The sequence below is a fragment of the Opisthorchis viverrini genome (genome assembly GCF_000715545.1).
Source record: "Opisthorchis viverrini unplaced genomic scaffold opera_v5_162, whole genome shotgun sequence".
Classification (NCBI taxonomy): Eukaryota; Metazoa; Platyhelminthes; class Trematoda; order Opisthorchiida; family Opisthorchiidae; genus Opisthorchis; species Opisthorchis viverrini.
In genome coordinates this window covers 920,098-940,041 of record NW_008751818.1, presented here as the reverse complement: position 1 = coordinate 940,041, position 19,944 = coordinate 920,098, and the positions used below count along the sequence as shown (strand labels likewise).

The 19,944-nt window shown below is 46.0% G+C and overlaps 4 protein-coding genes across 4 annotated transcripts in view; 2 read left to right on the top strand and 2 right to left on the bottom strand.

The window, feature by feature from the left end:
• Positions 1 to 332: 332 nt before the first annotated feature.
• Positions 333 to 542, bottom strand: T265_07215 (hypothetical protein; the record flags this gene model as incomplete). The annotated part of the gene is made up of 1 exon (XM_009172671.1): positions 333 to 542. The coding sequence occupies one exon, from the start codon at positions 540 to 542 to the stop codon at positions 333 to 335; it is 210 nt and encodes a 69-aa protein (XP_009170935.1).
• Positions 543 to 2,320: 1,778 nt separating this feature from the next.
• On the top strand, positions 2,321 to 2,757 carry T265_14231 (hypothetical protein; the record flags this gene model as incomplete). The annotated part of the gene is made up of 2 exons (XM_009172684.1): positions 2,321 to 2,531; positions 2,569 to 2,757. Coding segments are annotated over 2 exons (399 nt in total), but the record flags the coding sequence as incomplete, so codon positions are not given.
• A 448-nt stretch (positions 2,758 to 3,205) lies between these two features.
• Positions 3,206 to 19,944, top strand: part of T265_07213 (hypothetical protein) — a gene marked incomplete at both ends in the record, with an annotated part of 27,239 nt that continues 10,500 nt past the window's right edge. The window contains one exon of the mRNA XM_009172669.1: positions 3,206 to 3,295. Coding sequence (XP_009170933.1) covers positions 3,206 to 3,295 — 90 coding nt within the window. The remainder of the gene's footprint in view (positions 3,296 to 19,944) is intronic.
• Positions 17,652 to 19,944, bottom strand: part of T265_07214 (hypothetical protein) — a gene marked incomplete at both ends in the record, with an annotated part of 14,179 nt that continues 11,886 nt past the window's right edge. The window contains 3 exons of the mRNA XM_009172670.1: positions 17,652 to 17,806; positions 17,845 to 17,952; positions 17,991 to 18,182. Of these exons, the coding sequence (XP_009170934.1) occupies positions 17,729 to 17,806; positions 17,845 to 17,952; positions 17,991 to 18,182 (378 nt within the window). The remainder of the gene's footprint in view (positions 17,807 to 17,844; positions 17,953 to 17,990; positions 18,183 to 19,944) is intronic.

Here is a 19,944-nt window from a genome sequence, read left to right as displayed (position 1 = left end):
CATGAATAGGGTCAAGTCTGTTCTCACCGGGGCCCGTTGTAAGCGCTGTGTCTGCCCGCCAACTTCCTCGTTCTAACAAAGCACGCCACATCTTCTCTGAGGTTCTTGTGCCATAAAAAGTTTGCTCACCTTGGGCATACTTTACGCGGGGGTCTACCTGGTGCGAACAAACGTAGCCTCCGTTAACTGCACTAATCACGGACTTCGGGCTACTTTTCTTAAGGCCAGGAGCACTAAATCACTAACACAATCCCAGAGTGTGTCAGCCTCATGCTTCCAGTCGCATTCCAAGCTAGCATAGCTGAAAAATCTCAACTTATTTAATGGTCTCCTTATTCAATGAGTAGAAGGCTGGGAGCCGGGAAACGAGCCCCAGTAGGACCACTTTTTTGCCGACTGGCAACCTTGTTGTCTCGAATGAAAACCCAGCCTATGACCTGCGCGGAAGCTCCTTCCGAAACTGCGGCGTCAACTTGTGCGGTGATGATGGAGGACGTAACCCTTCGCCAGAAGCTTTCAGGACAAGGACCCTTAAGGTACATGTTGGAAAGCGAAAACGGCTGTCGTTGAAGGGCCTGTCATGCTTATTGCTCCAAACCCTACTTCCTTGCCTCACCTTTCACGCAACCAGGCAGTCTCAGAATTCCGTTGTTATCTTGTTACTGATGGGAGGAAACTTATTGTGCAGCCGCGAACCAGTTTGTTCTACTGAACCCGGCGTTCTCAGGGAATGTTCTTTGTCCTTCAAATCCACCTTCATCCACATTCGGCCAAGAAACTTACGTTTCCTTTGGACAGGCGGTGAATCACGTCGTGCGCATGAATGGGACCAGCATAACCCGAGGAAAGGTCAACCAATAAGTTTCACATTTGTCCGCAATCTAATGGGAAAACCACTGCATCATGTTTCTGCACACTCAATAGCTCGTTGCATGATTTTATTCCTCAGCACCGTTCTTCAGCTGATCCAACCCACCTTCTTGCTGTCAGTTCCATTGCAGCTGATAAAAGGCCGTGGGTGAACTACATTTTTATGACCTATCTGAATCATTTGAGAAGTCCTTGTGTTAGCAAAGTTTAGATCGCCGTGAAAGCAATATCTTCTATACGTCGTTTAGTTCATTGATTTTATTCGCGCGCAATACGTTCTCCCCGCCGGGGGTCTGAGTAAAAATCTTCTTCTAAGTTCACGTCATACTGTGCAGCTTGCAGTCCTCATATGCCCATCCAAAATTATTCATTAACATAATAAAAAAGCTCTCCTGTGCTTGCTGGCTTGGCTTAACTCGCTTAAATGTAATAAGCTGCGGCATCCGCTCCCTTTACTGCATGCTCTCATACCATTCCAAGGGCTGGTCTCCATGACGAGTTCGGGGCTTTCATCGCAGCTCACCGCTTACCCACCACTCCAAGGCCTACGGATCTTGAAAATAAAGATCTGGGTGACAAGTTTCCTGCATCCGATTTCTCCGCATGAACAAGCGCGTAGTTGCTGACTCTCGGTTTTCTTTTTCAACGTCCTCCAGTACATCACTGGCATTCCCGACCCCCCGGCTAAGGCATGCTAAGTATCTCCTGGAAAACGTTAAGAGCAAAGCATTCACCGTGCCCCATTTGATTTTCCTGCACAAGATGTCCGTATTCAACTTCTTTCCTCACTGGAATAAGGTGATTCCTCGCGGGCTCGACCCCTTAATCTTTCGTTTCTCCCAGTCACGGAAACTCCTGCTCCAGCAGCCTTCGTAAGGATGACTCGAAATATTCCAATTAACGGTCCAATTTGTCCAGTTGTCCAATTTTGCCCGGGGTCACACAGGTATAAACATGCGGCTGAAAAATTCTTTTCATGCCTGGCTTCGCCGAATTTTTGTCTGTTCTTCGGAGCCAGCATTCCGATTAATACTGATTGCGATTTGCTTGGATGTATTTCAGTTGATGGGCAGATTCTCTGAGCCCATGAGTTCCATTGATGCGGGCATTTCATGCCGGCAACATAGGCCATTATTACACTTCTGCAAGGACAGAAACCTTCTCAAAGTCTGGCATCAAGCCTAGCTTTCGGTGAATTTGAATGTTCACACATCAACCGAAAGCCTCAAATTTCCTCCGCTTATGATTATCGTTCCAGTCCCTGCAAGATTTAAATAAAGCGCCAAACTTTCAGTGTGTTACATTGTTATTATCCGACAAAAATTCATCAAGCAGTTGAAGTATCCCGGACTCAGCTCACAGAGACCAGTGATGGTTGAAGGTCCATTCAGAAGAAAAATTGTTTTAAGTTGTTTTCGCACTAGCGGACCGTTCGGTTTTCTCGCGTGAAATGCAGTTGGTCGTCAGGTCGTTCGATACCCGTGTGGTTGACACAGAATGTTGCCAAACAGGTGCGGATTTGAAGATTTTTCTTGCAAAAGAGGACAATTTACCTTTGGATGGCATACAGTTGTACAGTGGCTCCTCCATCGTGCGAGACGATGATCACTTGAGTTCGCTCCTTGACGCCGCTGTTGATGTTGTTGTCCCCATCCTCGGAGGTGAGTTGGAAAACTAATCGAAACCATTGTTAATCAGGCAAGGTTCATGGTTCTTTGGCACGTGCTGGTAAAGTCCGAGGTCAGACACCAAAAGTTGACAAGCAGGAGAAGAAAAAGAAACCCCGGGGTCGTGCGAAACGGCGAATGCAGTACAACAAAAGGTTTGTGGCTGTTGTTCAAATGGTTGGTGGTCGTCGGCGCGGGCCAAACGCGAATGTCAAGGCCTAGTGACTTCAGTTCATCCTTTGTATTTCTAAATACATGCTGATTGCGAGGATGCCGCTTTCTAAATTTGGCGGAATGAACGGGCTGTAATATAACAAATGGTGGTGAAGTACTCCCTCGGGTTATATTCGTGATTTTTCCAAAAGTGTCATGAGTTCGCTCAGCTGCGTGCTTGCGTCGCTGTAGGGTGAATTTTTCAAGGAATCCTATCCGACAGCATAGTTTTGAAAAATAATGGGTTTAGCTGAAACTGGTTATCATTCGATCTTCCCCGGCATCGGATGTTTATATGACTGCTGTCTGTCTAGCCTCGAATGCATCACCCAAGTGGGTCCGGGTCCCATTGCTCCTCAATCAGATGAGCTGACGTTTCCGAAGTGGCTGATTGACAATCGGGAACTGCGTCCTGCGCCTGTCTGCGAGAGTAAAAATGTTATAGGCTTGAGGTTATGTTGAACGAATTTGGACCGAGTGATGTGCGCCGGGCTAGCGTTCCTCGTCGAAAGTCGATTGCGGGATGTGCTGCTACCGTAATGCAAGTCAGTGTTTTTCGAGCTTTTCTGGTGGGCTTGGCTAGAATTATTTCAACGGGCTTATATACATTGTTGGTTAGCGACATGACGGGGCTTGCGAGTGGATCTCATTCGGCCTTGCGTGAAATCATACAGCTAGACATAACTCGGTGTTTAAGGCGCGAACTGACTGGTCGGTATGTCTGTCGCTCGAACCCTAATTGTGCATCCTGTCTGGTGTCGGGCGGCGTGACAGTATCTCACTCAGTGCTTCCTTTAGTGGCGTGCCATCTGGTCACTGAAAAGTTGTTGCAACTGGAATGTTCTCATCTCAGAACCACAGAATGAAAGCAATGGAGATGACAGCGAACTGCGTAAGCTGACCACTCGCGCTACTTGGAGTTATGGCACGAAAATTTAAGGTGAACACTCCACTAGTTTGCGATGATATTCGTTCATTGGTAACATCAGCTGCTATGCTACCCGAAGAAAGCACGAGGCGCGAGATACTGCCAGGTTGTCCAAGCCCCGATAGAAGCCATAGAAGTGCGAAGGATTGACTCTAATCATGTCTTCCAGGATCACGTGAGGTTTGCGAATCGCTTAACATCTGGGAGATGTGTAAATCCGGATGTTAGACGAATTCGCCAGACTCGTCTTCTGTGTTCACTTCTGACGGCTCTGCCATCGACAGTAAATCCTTACTGGGATGTGATCGCCACCTCTTTGCACAGTGGTGACAGTTTTCCCTGTGACACGTTCTTACCAGGCCCAATATCGACACCGGTTAGGTCTCGGAGAAATGCCCCGACGAATTGTCTGACGTGAAGTGAGAGTCAGTGTGCGCGCTCACCGTAGGTTCTGGTGGGCGCGGACACCTAATAATTGACAAAGGCACAGCAGCTGGGAATGCCTGGAAGCTATTTCAGTTGGTCCGTGCGACCGGTCCCCAGAAACCACCTGTGCGCTAGACAATTAAGGGTCAGAAGAGAGCAGCCAACCAACCTCGACCATTGAGTCAAATCCTTCGAACAACACTTATTGTGGTGACCAATCGGGAGCCCTATACGGTGAACGTGGAACCTCGTACGGTCTTGAGGATTTATGACTGCAGTTGTTCTCTCAAGCACCACCGAACTTCTGTTATGGATGAACCACTCGAATTGTTCACAGTCCTCAGTCAACGCTTGTATTTTGGAACAGGAGAGTGCCCGGGACAATTGCAGTAACCAGAGGGGAATCAGTCTTACCCCGGTCGTAGCGACAATCTTGACGTCAGTTGTGGTTCATCGCCTTATGGTGGCTCGTGAACCTGATTCGAGAACAGCAAGCAGGATTTCGGCCTGGTAGGGGTCATGTTGACCCCTCCTGCACACTCCTTCTGGTGCCAGAACAACGCCAAGGCGCAATCTACTCGGTTGATTGATCTGTTCTTGTTAGTGATGAACGCCATAATGTAATTCAGAAGTTATATGCACTAATAATAACAGTGTTATGTTCGACGGGAGATGGAGTGTAATGACAATCATACAACAGATAGTTGTTACAGTAGTTTGCAGTGGCGAGTTGCACCATGTATAAATGGAGTGCGAGAAGTGGAGTAAGTGAAAAGAAGAATTTACCGTCTGTGAGAGTTCCTATTTGACAGTCTGGACGGGGGAACATGTTTTCTTCGCAGTATGGCTGCTATACATGTTCCGTAATTGCCCGTAGTTAACTTGTTGCCCCCGGGCGCGCGTGTGTGGTGACTATGTTGTCTCCTTCATTTAGGAAAGCCTGACGAATGTATAGTGCATACATACATAGTGCGTACAAGACGGAAATTCACTTGTTGACCTAGGTTGCTAGCGGGACAGGGTTTCGTCACGTGGTTTGTCCGTCTGCGGAACAAAGGAGTCGCGTGGTTTAGTGAGCGCGAGGTTGGTTGAAGTAACAAGGAAGGGACCATTACATTCACCTTGACACGTTTGCCATCAAGGGACTCCTCGGAAGTTCGGACTCTGAAACTTCCGCGCGTGTGAGAATATACGGAGAGCTCTCCAAAAGCTTCCGTATATTAAGTAGCGTCCGTCAGGGATGTCACCCTATTCCTATTTCTTTATCGATGAGATAATGGGGCGAACGCTGAAAGATCCTCAGTCTGTGGTGAAAACCTCGTGGATCTGGGTTATGCAGACGATGTCGTTCTCGTCTTCGAAGAGGTGGAGAAGCCGTAGGTGTTTTTGGTTGAACTGACCAAATCCCGTCCATTGGTTTGCACGCACAAAGTGTTGGGTCATGCTCCTGGACATGCAGTCACTGGCAACGCACTCAAAACCGTGAAGCGTTCTGTGTATATTGGAAGTCGTATTAGTTCTAATTGTAGTGTGACAGAAGAGTTCAATGCACGAACCTGCAAGGCCGAGGTCGCGTTCGTTACTTTGAAACACTTATGGCGTCAAAGCGGTATATCTCTGAGTCTCTAGGGACGTGTGTGTCAGGCTACACTGCGGGCTGTTTTGTTGTATGGCTGTGAGAATCAGTTCGTTTGAGCAGTGGAACTAAGACGTTTTCGACAATCGTTTTAGGACCATAGATCGTGTTGGTGGCGGCGAATCCGTAGCGAGGTAATGGGGAATTCCGTTGAAGATTGTATCCTGCACCAGGAGCTGCGTTGGTTAGGATATGTATTTCGTATGTCGAACCATCATTTGTCGAAGAGAGTGTCGTTTTCCGAGCCCAATTCGATGTGGCGGAAGCAGAGAGGCGGTCACCCCTTGACCTGGCAGAGGGATATGACGTTTGGGTGCTGCCGGTGCTAATCGCCTTCCAACATAGGGACCGTGTGATCCCCACTGCCTGGTTAGAGACGCTTCGAGATATGGCTGTTCATCTATGTCAGTGGCATTGTCAGTTTCTATTCAGATTGCTGGAATGAGTATCCGGAGGTGCACGCGCCTCAGAATGATTGTGGTAACCTGGCGCTAAGTCGTTTCCTCGTTGAATTTGATTATTTTCTTAACAATAAATCTTTCAAGTAAATCATAACTGTACGGCAGCGAAGCATTAGGGTTGAACACTGATGCCACGCTATGGATAATGGTGCTGAACCACGTACCTTCCGATCACCAAATCCACACTTTAACTTCTGCCATCTTAAACCGAGTTGGCATAGTGCATACAGAACTCTTCCGGTACTCAAGAGGTTACGGGTTCGATCCCCAGGTGACAAGTTCGCATTATATTCAGTAATTGGCCGCGTATTATCTACATTGTTGTGCTATGCGAGGATCCCATTGGTAGAATCCTGACCGAAACCATTTGATCAAAACAAAGGAAATAAGAGGGATAAGTGTTTGATAAAGGTCGATAGGAAACAGCCTGGCGTGTTTGCAATGTTGGCAAGCATCCAAGAACAAATGGATGTTGCCATTGGTGTAGAGTGTTGGGACTTCGCCAACGGCAAATTGTAGGCTCCCCTAACGTTAGTCTCCAACGGGTGTGTGGTGTTGAATGATCCTGATTAGAAAACCCGATGCACCTTATGGGCAAAGCAATGTGACTTTTTGTGGGGATCGATCAGTGATCGCTGCAGGACAGAAAAGGAATTTTAGGTAAAAGTAATTATTCTTGTTTGTAAGTTACTGTGCTTGCCTCAGAGTTTCATGCGTTCCGCTGACGGGACCGTTTCCCTGTCTCAGAATGGTGCAAACTTCCAGCTGGGCAGTCTAAGCGAACGCTAGCCACCGCTGCCTTTCATTTTGGTTCTTGAGTGAAAGGCCTTGGTTGAGGACCCTAATCGTCACACCGTTTTTGTTCGGATGTCCCGATGGTATCTGAGCCCGCATAGGACAAAGGGATACAAACAAACACACATCACATTGGTCATAGTGATGACTTTAGTCCTCAGCTATTTCGCACCATACAGCAGGACCGATAAGCGTAAGTACGCAACTGCCAACGCATCCCAGGTTCCTTCAGTATTCTTTCTTAACAACACCTATTTCGCTCGATGACCATTCTTCCGTAAAGTCGAGTTGCAGGAAAATCACTCAAACACCTGGCTGGCGGCGATTTGCACACCGTCAATTACATCTACCTTCCCCTGTTTTCGAATTCTCAAGAAAACTGGTCAACAAGTTACTGACCCGCGCATTCCTGGTGGGAACATGAGACCACTGGTACGCAAGTACTCCAAGTAGTCTTCGGGAAAACCCACTTCCCACCGATAGATCGGTTAGTCACATTCCACGTGCATCTTGTGCCGAAGGACTATTTGCCATATAGAGCCCTCGTTGCCCACTCGAGACGACCGAGAGGCGGTCAGTGCATGATTTAGCAACTGAGTCGCGTTCGTAACTGCCGTCTTCCCGGATGGGGACGGCGAGACGAGACAAACCCCTCACAGATGTGGCATCAAGGTTATCACCTTCAATGCGTAGCTCTTACCTCAAGCCGTAGTGGACAAAGAGCTCCGTTTGTCAAATCACGCACAGATTAGGTTATCGCCTCCAAACGCGTGGCTCTTATTATTTTTATCTTCAGTGGACGAAGCTGCAACAGTTGAAACCACTGCACCGCGATGCACGGGGTTATGAGCTGAAAAACCGCTATTTGGACGGCTTCGGCTGCAAGATACATGAAAATCTTTTCAGCCACCGCAGCTATTCTCATTCGGATGGGTTTCGGCTCCTGAACTGGGGCTGTGTTGCTTGATTCGAAATCGTAGACAACCTTCTCTGTACCCTTCGCCTGTCCGCATTCATAGGAACTCGGACTGTGCCAAATACCAGCGGATCTTTGTTTATGTTAAGCATATGCATCAGCCAACGGTAGCAATGCTTCCGTGAGATGAACACCGCCTTATCTACTATGGAGAGTTCACAGCGGATTTCGTTGCGAGGAACGCTTTGGTGGTAGGTTTAGTTCTGTACTGATCACTGATTGTTCCTCGCCGGTGATGGATCTATGCGGAGTGGGTTCAGTTATGCTGCTTGGCGTTCCCTATTGCTGTGCGACCTTGGAGAGAAATCGGTCACGTATGAGTTAGCTACCGATGGTGGCGCTACCAGGTTATCTATTATTCCGGAATTTTCATTCATACCATACTGTCGTTCGATTGAGTTTTTTCACTGAATTCTAGAATAGGCTTAAGAAGCAAAACTCCCGTTTAGTGGTCGAGAAGCTTTTTGAACTAGGCAAACATACCAAAACCTACTGTGGTGCTTTGAAAGCGAGCTCTTCAGAAGACATTAATCAATTTGGAAGAAATGACTGCTTTACGCGACGCTAGAAACTCGGCAGCTGTTTCCACGTGTGCATATAATAACTGGATCTCGGAACGGTCACTGTCACTCGAGATAAGAGTTACGGCTTCGAAAGCATAGCATAAATCGGCCAGACGGTCTGTTAGACAACGGTTCAAACAAGTTTTATCTGTGATTAAGGTCTAGTGGAACCAGCAAGTTCGCAGAAGGGACAAGGGTGGTTCTTCGTGGGTGCACCGAAGCCGTTCCGGCTACTCCGGAAAACGACCCTGTGCATTTTTTATTTGGTTAATCAAAGATTTTGGTGGAAATCCGATATGTAAAAAAAATCAGCTTCTGGGTCACAGCAGGATATTTTTAACAGCAGCTTAGTTGGCCATCAAGTTGGATACCTATACCTTTCATTTGACCCATTCAGCTCGGGCCGTGGTTTGAGATTAGATCCTTCTCGAGTTGGTGAATGATTATGACTCTGTCTTGAAGATATTGGTGGAAATGTGATATGTAATAAAAGTCAGCTTCTGGGTCACAGCAGGATATTTTTAACAGCAGCTTAGTTGGCCATCAAGTTGGATACCTATACCTTTCATTTGACCCATTCAGCTCGGGCCGTGGTTTGAGATTAGATCCTTCTCGAGTTGGTGAATGATTATGACTCTGTCTTGAAACAATGTGAGGCTGATGGAACAGGTGAGTTCACACGAGCTAGTTAAAGATAGCGGTGCATTTTTGGACTCAACTTTAACCATATTGTTTAAACTTATCAGGGAACAGAAATGTGTCTCAAATTGCTCACAGAACAACTGGTATGCCTCTATTCGAAAAGGAGCACAAAGCGATAGTCCCATCCACATAGGCATAGGCCTTACAAGTGTAATGATGTACCTAGTGGCCTCAACAATACTGCCATGCCAAACCCCGGTAAGAAGTGCGCTGGTCACGACTTCACATCACGTCAGACTCTTAAGCAGCACCATACATTCAGCCGCTGATCAGTTGCGGCTTTTTCGACCTCAAAAGAGTCCCTGATTTCATAGATAGGCCAATCCTGTATATACTTTATCAAAGTGAACCGCCCCTGCAAGTTGTAAATATAATTCCTGTTCCCTCTTTTCCCACACTTCTGGTCTTTTAAGAGTTTGCGACGTGTGTGTATGACAGTCAGGTGCCAGTATGCATTACTATTGGTGATTGTGATGCTGTTTGACGGCCGTCAGCTCGCACAGGTCACTTTAGACAATCTACGATGTGACCCTTGGCTCCAATGTGTTTTACGCCTTCTGAGTGCAAAGTATTGCTTCTGGATTTCGAATTTCGGAAGAAGTTCACTCAACTTGGAAGCCGCATAATCCATGAGTATATCATAGCAGAAGAGGTCAGTGCTCACATTATCAGGTAGCGAGCGTCAATTGAGAACTGGCATCAGAAACGAATTTCACTGAAGCTAAGAGAGTGTGTCTGCAGGGCAGCTTCAAGGATGGTCTTACTCTATGGTTGTGTAACTTGTCCAGCTGTACTGGTCTGAGCACCTTAAGCGGCTCCAGACGACTTGTCAGCAGTGCCTTCAGACCGACGAGTACGTTTGCTGGTGTTACTATCTCGCAATGAAATGTTGCGCATGCTAGTGCTGGGTGATGAATCGGAATCATTGAGGTAGCGACTGAAACTCATCAGTTGATGTGGTTGAGATATGCACTACGCATGCCCAACTACCGTCTACCAAGGAAAACTGTCTTTGACTCCGAACTTTTGTTGGCGAGGCCCGCGGAGGGCAGGCCATGGCTTCGCATCTCAAAATGAAGACAGTTGCTGTCGAACATTGCTGTGATCTAAATGGGGTCGTTGCATTTGGTTAGGGACCCCACAGGGCATGGCAAGTGACCGGTCTCGGTGGTGATCGTACTATCACTTCATACTCTGACTGCCAAGCTGACGTTCGTTAGTGTACAGTGGGTTTATGTGGAGGGGGTTCGCAGACGACGTTGGCTTAATCCTGCTAAACGCCTACTTCTACGTGATGCTTAGATTCGTTCATCTCGTTGTTGTTCCATGATACGTGCATGTTGTTCTTCGTCGTTGAGACTAAGATGAGGCTGTTGATAATAAGTCCCTCGCCCTTATTTCTTTCAACTCATACTGTGCACCCTTAGGCATCACCAGTATGCTGCTGTCAAGGCTAATGCCAGAGATTTGTTTTGCGCACCCTCCATAAATTGGGCTAGCGGCAACTTTGTGTGCAGTATGAAGAAACATCGGCGTAACACAATCCAGAGTCAACATTTTACTACATATGTTGAACAGATCTCAGGTCTACACTAATTAGCAGATGACTTATTCAAGACAGCACCGACAGCACACAAAACATGCAGAGAATGCTATTCCTTAAAGTTGAAGCTAATTGATCCCACTGGTTGTTTACACTTACACTGCTATGTTAGTAAATCGGAAATCCACGCAAGTCTCCACGAACAACCGTCGCTTTGTCGATCCCTTGCATTCTAATTGAGCTGTTCGTCTTAATGCTGGATTTGTACGTTTAATACTGAGATGATGGGAGTAAACTGGCGATCATTTCACAATCACCATTCGGGTACGCTAATGTCAAAGGAACGTTTTCGAATACTGTCTGTCTTCTCAGTTCAATATCACTGGGATGTACCGTTGATGTTCCAGTCTTTCGTTTCGGTTCTCAATGGTCTGGCAGACCAGATATGCTGCCCTTTTAAAATGCCGTTTCCAACTCACTGGGTTTGAATCACCTGGGTCAGGTGATCCATCTGTTAAAATCTGAAAAAGAATAGGCACGAATTCTGACGTGTTCCAACTAAACGATGGTCCCAGCAGCACCCTAATCTTTCTGTAATGGAGTGGAGTTGGATGGATGGCTCTTTGATTCTGACGCCTTCCGTCAATCAGTACCACACTCACTAGAACCGATGGTTGATCCTAGCCTTTTAACTAATATAGGTAATGCGGCATGGTCTCTCACAAAGGAACACGCATCGGCGGAACCAAAATGTTCCTAAATTTCGAGTGTATGTGGGCGGAATCCTACGAATATTCAGTACGAATCAGTGTATTTACCCTGACTTGATTGAATGTAAACATGAAGAGAATTAATTTATTGGTTTTTCAATTAACCGGGTAAAGGCGTTTGTCCCTTAAATACTTTAATGTTTGTTGTTCACACTAGGATCTTCAACACGCTACCTCGATAACCGACCGTACCATTCAGCACAGGGCAACTAACGTTTTCCCTATTATGCATATCCCCAAGTGAACGATACAGCAAAATAAATTACAGCCATTCTTTCCAGTGTCACCAGACACCTGATTATTAGTTAGTGTTTGCAGGATGTATAGAATTCACATCCATGTCACTGTTGTTTGAATAGCCCACCTCCTGTCCTCGTGTGGTTTAAGCATGAACATTTCGTCTGTTCAGGCGTAATGATGAAACAAACGTGCACTGTCTGGGTGGTGTTAATAAGCTCTTCCCGAATGTCGGGTGTCCTGGTATGTGGACTTCTGATTGGCTAACATTGTACCCTGCGGTTTCCCTTTTTTGGTGTGCGGTAACCGGAATAAGTGCACCAGAACAGGAGAACCGTTCAGACAAGACTGATGTGAATACAACTTCTTTGCACAATATTTGACTTTAGATGTTATGACGACATTTGAATCTTGCAACCAAACTATTGGTTGCTGTGAGAATGGTGTGTTCCGTCTCCCTTCTGAATACTGGCTTTCTCCTCTAAATTGCTGCAGGAATTATGAAGTTTCTGGTTCAGGTGCGAATGAATGGATCTATAAGTCAACCTGTTTAGCTTTCTGCATTCACCCTCACTTAATACAAGTATCCTGCAGAGGTCCACTTTTCGGAAGTAAAACACTGTAGATAGGAAAACTCACGAACAACTGCTGCTTTGCAATGTCCCACTTATTTCCGTTTAAATAGCCTGTCATTCAGATGGAGGACAAATATCTCGATGGGTTTCATTGTTCGTGATCCATGGCGCACGCGGTGGCTGAATGAGTGGAGATTCCATCTATCTGTACGGCGATTACTTCTCATCCCACTGTTTGAGTGCTAATCGGCTAACCGAATCAAGTTCCGGATAGTTTGGTGAAAACCCGTCAGAATTTAAAAGGGCGGTGTGTTGATACGACGCTGGTTTGTTAAAACGTTTGTCCCCGCTTGCAAACGGAACCTGGCACGTTGGTTTCGACCTGTTAGCATACCCAATGCAGATCTATGTCTGGTCGATGATGGATCACTGAAGCAAGTCCCTATATAACAACCTGACAATATTGGACTGGGACAAATCGGACCAAACTGAAGCGCGTCTGTCGCTTGTTCAGTGTTTCATCCTCAGATTTTGTAAAAGTAAGACCATCGATAGCGCGTTGAACCCATTCATGTACACGTGCAAAAGTCAGAGTGAATAAAAGCTTCCAGGCTGTGCACAGTCACCATCATAGTTGTGAAGATTGAAGAATTTCCAGTTCGCGCGGAGTTATAAAGTGGTCCAAAGTCCCCATTTTTAGCGATGGTTGCTTGCCAAGAGAACCTGCGTACTTACATGGGTGAATCAGCCCCAAGAAAATATAGTGACTAAGCTGCTTTTCATGTTTCATGTATCACGGGGATCAGCGATTCTGGACGGTCCTGTAGCTGACTGACCCTTCTCCAGGTCACCACAACGTAGTACATATTTCGCCAGCACGTCTTCCTGGTCAGTGTGCTGGAAGGAGACGGTCTCAAGCCTTTCGATCACGACTGCCTGGATGTCGTACCCACGGTTAAATCCGGAGCGCATGATACGAAGCTTGGTGAAATGTTGTCCAATACCAGAATGCAGTCGACGGGTTCGAAAGGTTTAAATGCTACCATGAAACTTTCAGCCTGATTCAGTATCGACCCCTCAAAGTCCCGTAACCTTTTTCTTTGCGACTGAAGATTGGTAACACTGAGAGCGTGTACGATTAATGACTATTGTAAGCCCATGGCCCCTCTTGTTAAGTCGGATGGCATTATTCATGTGTGCTAACCATCGAGTGACCATAAATCACCCCTCGTTGCTCGACGCCCACCTTTTGCCATGCATCAAAAATCCGTGTACCCTCATGCTCCATTTACGCAGCTAGTTAAAAAGCATTTTCTGGGTAATTAAGTGTTCACGAAATTTTCCGGAGATATTTAAGAAGACTCCTACCGGATATGTTCCGATGATTCCGCTAGATTTGAACAATAAAATTTTCCCCATGATACGGTTCTGCAAATGCTTCACAGGGGTCGTAGGATGCTTAATTGTCGATTATAAAGGCCTAGTTTGTGTCCCTTCCGCAATCGAAGCTTCAGCTTTGGCTACAGGTCACATACTCCGAGACTAATTTAATTCTGCAATTACTGGCGGAAGAACGTAACGGTTCTATACTGAATTGTTTGCTTCACTCACAATGCAAGCCCAACTGTTGACAATTTATATCGCCTCGATTTGAAGTATGTTAGTTCTCGGAAATCATGGGGGCTTCCCGTCACATCGGGCGTCGGATTTCAGGTAGTATCAGCAGGTTTATTGTTTTCTTCTCATTTGATGGTTTCCACATCCACGTGTGTATGCATTGCAGTCATTAGCTAAACGGTAATAACAAGACCTCTGGTTTTATGGATGACCGGTACACTTTCAGTAGTTCTTCGAACCAGCGACTGCGTCGCATATTTCCAGGAGGCGTAGTGAACCATTTCAGTCACTTCACTGGACAGATCTGAGTGTGGATGGCTCTGTAGTACTTAGAGGCGACATCTTGGTGATCTGGCGCGTGCAACGGAGAAAACGTTGTTTGCCAAAACAGACAAAGAAAACTCCACACCCACAAAAGAAGTGGTTGAATCAATACATCTACCGTGAAGCCCGTTATTTCTCTATCGTAATATGATAACAATTAAGAAATCAAGGGATCCTGCTCCAGTTGAGCAACTTTGCAGGTCAAACTTGATGATTTACACTTACGCACTAACAATAGATTCCTTATGAATGAACAGTCTGAATATGGCTTCGAAAGTTTGTAGATAAATGTAGGCCCTCCTCAAATTACAGTTAAGCTTCTGTCTCTCGGCCTTGCTTGCTTTGACGTCCAATTGCCTCAATTTGGGTTCAGAAACTACTAATCTGTTCGGAGATTTATGCCTAAGACGGTTTCATGTATGAGTTTCCTGGAGCAACAGGGAATCAAATCAAGATTGATTAGAAGCACTTATTTGAAGTGCAACTTCCGTAAATTTTCCCCCAGCCGATCCATCGCATTGAGTTAAGAGGTTTGGTTTCCCGAAATTTGACCGATCACTTTCATCAATCGGTCATGCCGATTGTGGTTGAATTTACCACTTACGTTAAACGTAAGGTAATGTGTGCACGAACACCTATACTACCGGCTTCCGTTTAACGTCGGGTCAATACAGTAATTTTGCTTGCACTATGTATAGTAACCTTGCCGTTCCGTCTTCAGTGGCTAAAGCCGACACTCTTCAAAGCTCACAGTATTCGGAGGCGGCCGTCAGGTTCATGCTCACCCGCTACGTTCTCACAAGTGTTTTCGATGGAACGCCGTTGTTCAGGGCATATGAATAACTTAGACCGCTTGATGATAAGACCCTTGCGATCGAATTACTCGACACACCGAACGAACCAAAGGCCATAATCCTAGGCTACCGCTATGCCAACTGAAACGCAAGGAGGCAAAAACGAAAAACCTGTTGGGTTGGGCTTTCTAGTGCCCAGTTTTACCGTTTGAATCGCGAAATTATGGTGGTTCGGAGGATTCCGCCATGGGGAGTTGGAGCGGTCCGTTTCCACTGCATGACACGATACGTTGTGGTCCACTAGTTTCGCATGTGTGGTCCCGTTATCTATGGAAAACAACCTGCAGGTAGGCAAAGTTTCCTGATGCGGAACAAATACGCCAGTGTGCATGGACAGGGCTATTCGAAATACTCACGAAACAAGTCGTTGTTGACCTTAAAAGACAGGGATGGAATTCACACTTAATGTCCTTTGGCGATGAAGAGATGAGCGTTGCCTCTGAGTAGGACAACGCGACATATACCTTCAGTCGGCTATCGCCCAAAGGGGATGGAGACTCCTGAGTTAATATTTGGTTACGTATATCGACTGGGCGGTTAGATTGCCAGAAGGTTACCGCACTGCAAGCTGAGTATCCAGCTTCTGTGTAGCAACCGCACGACAGTGAACGCAGTGGCCGTCATCACACTCACTGGGGAACATACAGATTTCAGGCCTAGCATTATGTTCGAAAGACGAATGTCCTATCTCCGTACCCCCGTTTCACCGTCTAATTGACATTCGGTTTTGCAATGGCGAAGGACATTGTCACAGTGGTGTTAATAACACTCCCCAATACGAAATTTAGAACAGGCTAGTCCATCATTCTGCTGTGTTTGGGCATGGTTGTCGCGGTGATCAACTGAACAAGGTTGTTGTAAGGCCTTGTCCTAGTTCGAAATGACTACAGCCTTTCAATAAATTGGTAACACACCTCTCATGTGGGGCGAGATGGCTCAAGTGGTTAGATCGCAAATTTACTGAACGGAAGGTTTATGGTTCGAACCTGACCTCTGTCTCTCGACTTCCCCTGTCTAGGCTTGGACAACCTGGAAATATCCCAGCCCCCGTGCTTCCTACTTGTGGCATGGCAGATAGGCGCCGAAACGGTGCCACAGCTGAACGATTATAAATTTACACCCTTGATGTGACCCAAGCCCACTTCCGATACCCGCTTTGACTCAGTAGGTATGCCCTACTAAGTCCTACTGGTATTACCCACCGAAGCAGATAATATGGACCATAACATCCATGACGCGGTCACCAACCGATGTAACGCAATCAATACACTGCGGGCCAGTTCATCGCATACCACTGTACCGTCGAGACTGTTAATCGTGCGACTAAACAATCAGCAACGCGAGGCCGCACTGAGTTGTATCTAACGTTGCTCTGACGCAAAAACGACTCTGAGCAAATATATACCAATGGTTCAACTGTAGTATCCTTTCGGTGCCTAGTTGCCAAGCCACCTGATGAAGGGCCGAGATACTGCCAGGGCGCCAAGCCTAGACAGGAGCAGTCGAGATGCGGAGTTTTTAGGTTCCAACAAGGTACTTTCCGATTCGTAAGTTTGCACCCTAACCTTTGAGCCATCCTTAGCTGTGTGAGCATTGATATAGTTCACCAACTGGACTTTCGACGGTACGTTCACCGTTACGCTTTTTTACGTCGCTATTACATTTTTGCGAACTGACTCAAAAAACAAACGGCGTGATTTCACCCTTCCCTAGGCTAATCGGGTAGCGCAGTCCCCGAGTTTCCATCAACCTTATGTTCCACTTTAACACCAAATTGTACGTTTATTTTCAAACTACATTGGCAATTACGATAGACTCAGTTGAATTTCTCGTCTATGATACTACTCAAATGAGTTAGCTCCACAAAGACCGCCTCAGACCTCCGTTGGCACGGTATTCGAAATACCAACGTATATTTCCTTGATATAACACACACTAAGAGCGCTCGGTGATGAAAAACCGAGGACTACGCCTGCCCGATTATCTCAGAGAACGAAACCGGTATTAAGCTGCCTTGGGAATGGTGCGTTACGTCAAGAAAGTATACAGCGACATTTTGAATATCGTGTCAACTCAAACATCGATCGGTCTTTGTGCAGCACATTCCACCGAAGAACGAGAAATTTAGTTAAGTCCGCCGTTGACAACAATGTATTTTACGAATCACCGTATTTTGCCGGAAGGACACCGTACATACGACACAATGCCCATGACTGCGGAAACAAGGAATGCAAGATTGGAATTCGTTTTGCTACTACAGCCATTATGAATGGACTTTTTGTGCATTTAAGGATTTGGAGTGGTAGATTACTTGAATCGTATGTTCAGCCAACTCTTCTGAGGTAAGTATGTGGCTAGGGCTTATGGATAACCTAATAAGCAGTACTCGCGCGCCAAAGCGTCGTGCAGTAGAATAAATTTGTGATGAATTGATGGTAAAGCTGATTTTTAGATATCCACAATGTATTGGTCTCGCTGCTCAGAGTAAATCTCATTCGTCACTGATTGATTTATTACAAAACAGAAGTAATTTACAGGGGAGGGGGAGTTGTTTCACACTCTCAGAGCATCCTAAGACCGCAGTTCACGTTCCAAACGCAGCGTTTTCGTAAGTGCACCGTTTAATTCCATACCAACTTTCTTAGCAAGCTTTAAAGTTGTTATGAGGATTCGTAAAGGATACAAACCTCAAACATATCCATAATAGTTCCGAGCTGACAACTCCCGCATCCACGTTCCAAACGCAGCGTTTTCGTAAGTGCACCGTTTAATTCCATACCAACTTTCTTAGCAAGCTTTAAAGTTGTTATGAGGATTCGTAAAGGATACAAACCTCAAACATATCCATAATAGTTCCGAGCTGACAACTCCCGCATCCTTCTTGTAGCATATCGCCCGTACAGCCGTCAGGATAGACCACCACAGAAAGCCTGTAGAGAAGTAGTGAAGTAATGAATAGAATGTACCGAGACAAAGAGCAAGCTTCTTCCTCTTTTGAAGCGTCCACTATGTGCGAGTTTCCTATCTACAAACAGGAAAGTGAAGTGTTAGAAAAGTAAACAGTGGATACACGGTCTTAAGAAGCTTGCTGCCCAGCTAAAGTCGGTTCGTAAAGGCATCTTAAAAATTAACTTCATGCAACACGGAGTCGAAAACAAGTTGACAACACAACAACAAGATCAATTATTTTCCGTAATCCGGGAGTGTAAGCTTACATTCACCTCATTCTAACAGTGAAACGATGTGTCCAACTGCTGTGACTGGCTTAGGCCCTAGATCCGTAAGAAATTTCAGTATGCTGATGTTTTTGGAAGATCTTCCATCGTTCGCTTCGTTCTCTCGTCGTTATCGAAACTGAATAGAAATGGTGACAGTGACGATCTTTGTCAGACACTGCCTTTTGTGCGAAGGAATTTGTGAGCTTCCCCACGCTCACGAATCGGATAATACAAATAACTTATGTTCACAAATTATTGTAACATTATCCGCTGAGCAAGCGTATTAACGAGAACAGATTGGTCAATAGTCGAATGAGCCTTGGAAATCCATGAATACCAATAATATAGGTCATCTGAGCGTATGTCGATGCTCTGATTACGTAAAGATATGACCAACCCAACTTAAACCAGATATGTTTGCTGCCCTCGAGTCAATGCCCCACGGATGATCGCAAAGTGACTAAGGACAAATGACGCCGAGTCTCGTTAAAATTGAAGTCAGACTGATTGCTAGGTAACAGCCATATCCACAGGCCTTTCTTTTAAGTGGGCATTATAACCAGTTCAATTCTGGAACAGCCTCCTTTCCCTCCCCCAAAATAGAAGCAGATGGACGAACGCTGATTGATGGATGACCTTACCTCCTTCCTTGAATGGTTCAGGTAGGGGTGGTTCGGATTACGAGCTCAGTGGCGCTTGATGGAAAATATGCGGCCGAAGACCATTTAATCCATACCGCAAAATGTTCTAATCGGGCTCAAGAATAAAACCTAATACCAACAACTGGTAAAGATTAAAGATTATCGAGCCAGTTGAATCCTCGATAGCTCCAGCTACAGACGATTCACGGTAGCCGAAACAAATGAGAGCCGAGATTGCTACCCACAACCCCACCTAATGATCGGACTACCTAATCACAAAACAACGTCTCCATCACTGGGACGAAAGTGGCGTCCAGTTGGAAGTCCACGAAGGGCTTGCGTCACTACCAGGTGGTGTACATCAACTAACCGTCCCATCGGAGGCCGGCTAATCAATTAGCCAAACCGCAGAAAGCGTACTTGAATAGCTGGCTCTTCATGCATATGATGATGGGTCCGGTTTGGATCCCAATCTGCCGTTCTGATCCATAATGTTCACTTTCAATTTCTCCTATAGTATTTCATTTTCTCCCATGGCGAGAAGAATCGGACTAATACGTTGAGGATGACTGTAGCCCATGACACTGTCTACCATAATGGATCAGTAAACAGCAGTAGTACATGATACCGCTCGTGGCCGAACGAATAGGAGTTCCGTTTAACGAGACCTTGATAAACAATCGGTAGTTTTTATTTGGACAACGTTTCGCTTTTGACACAAAGGCTTCACCAGGCCAAGTGAGCAGGTCACGAAATTGGCCAGGTTATAAGGCAGACGGGGAACCAATCAGTAAGTCAATCCTCTTCGGATTTTCACACTAGAGCCCTGTTGAGTGTCAATTAATGGCTCTTATCGGTTAGTGAAGTTGTCAAAATCTTGCTTTGGTGGATTGGGGGGGGGGGGTTCAAATTAATTCTGACCGGGTTT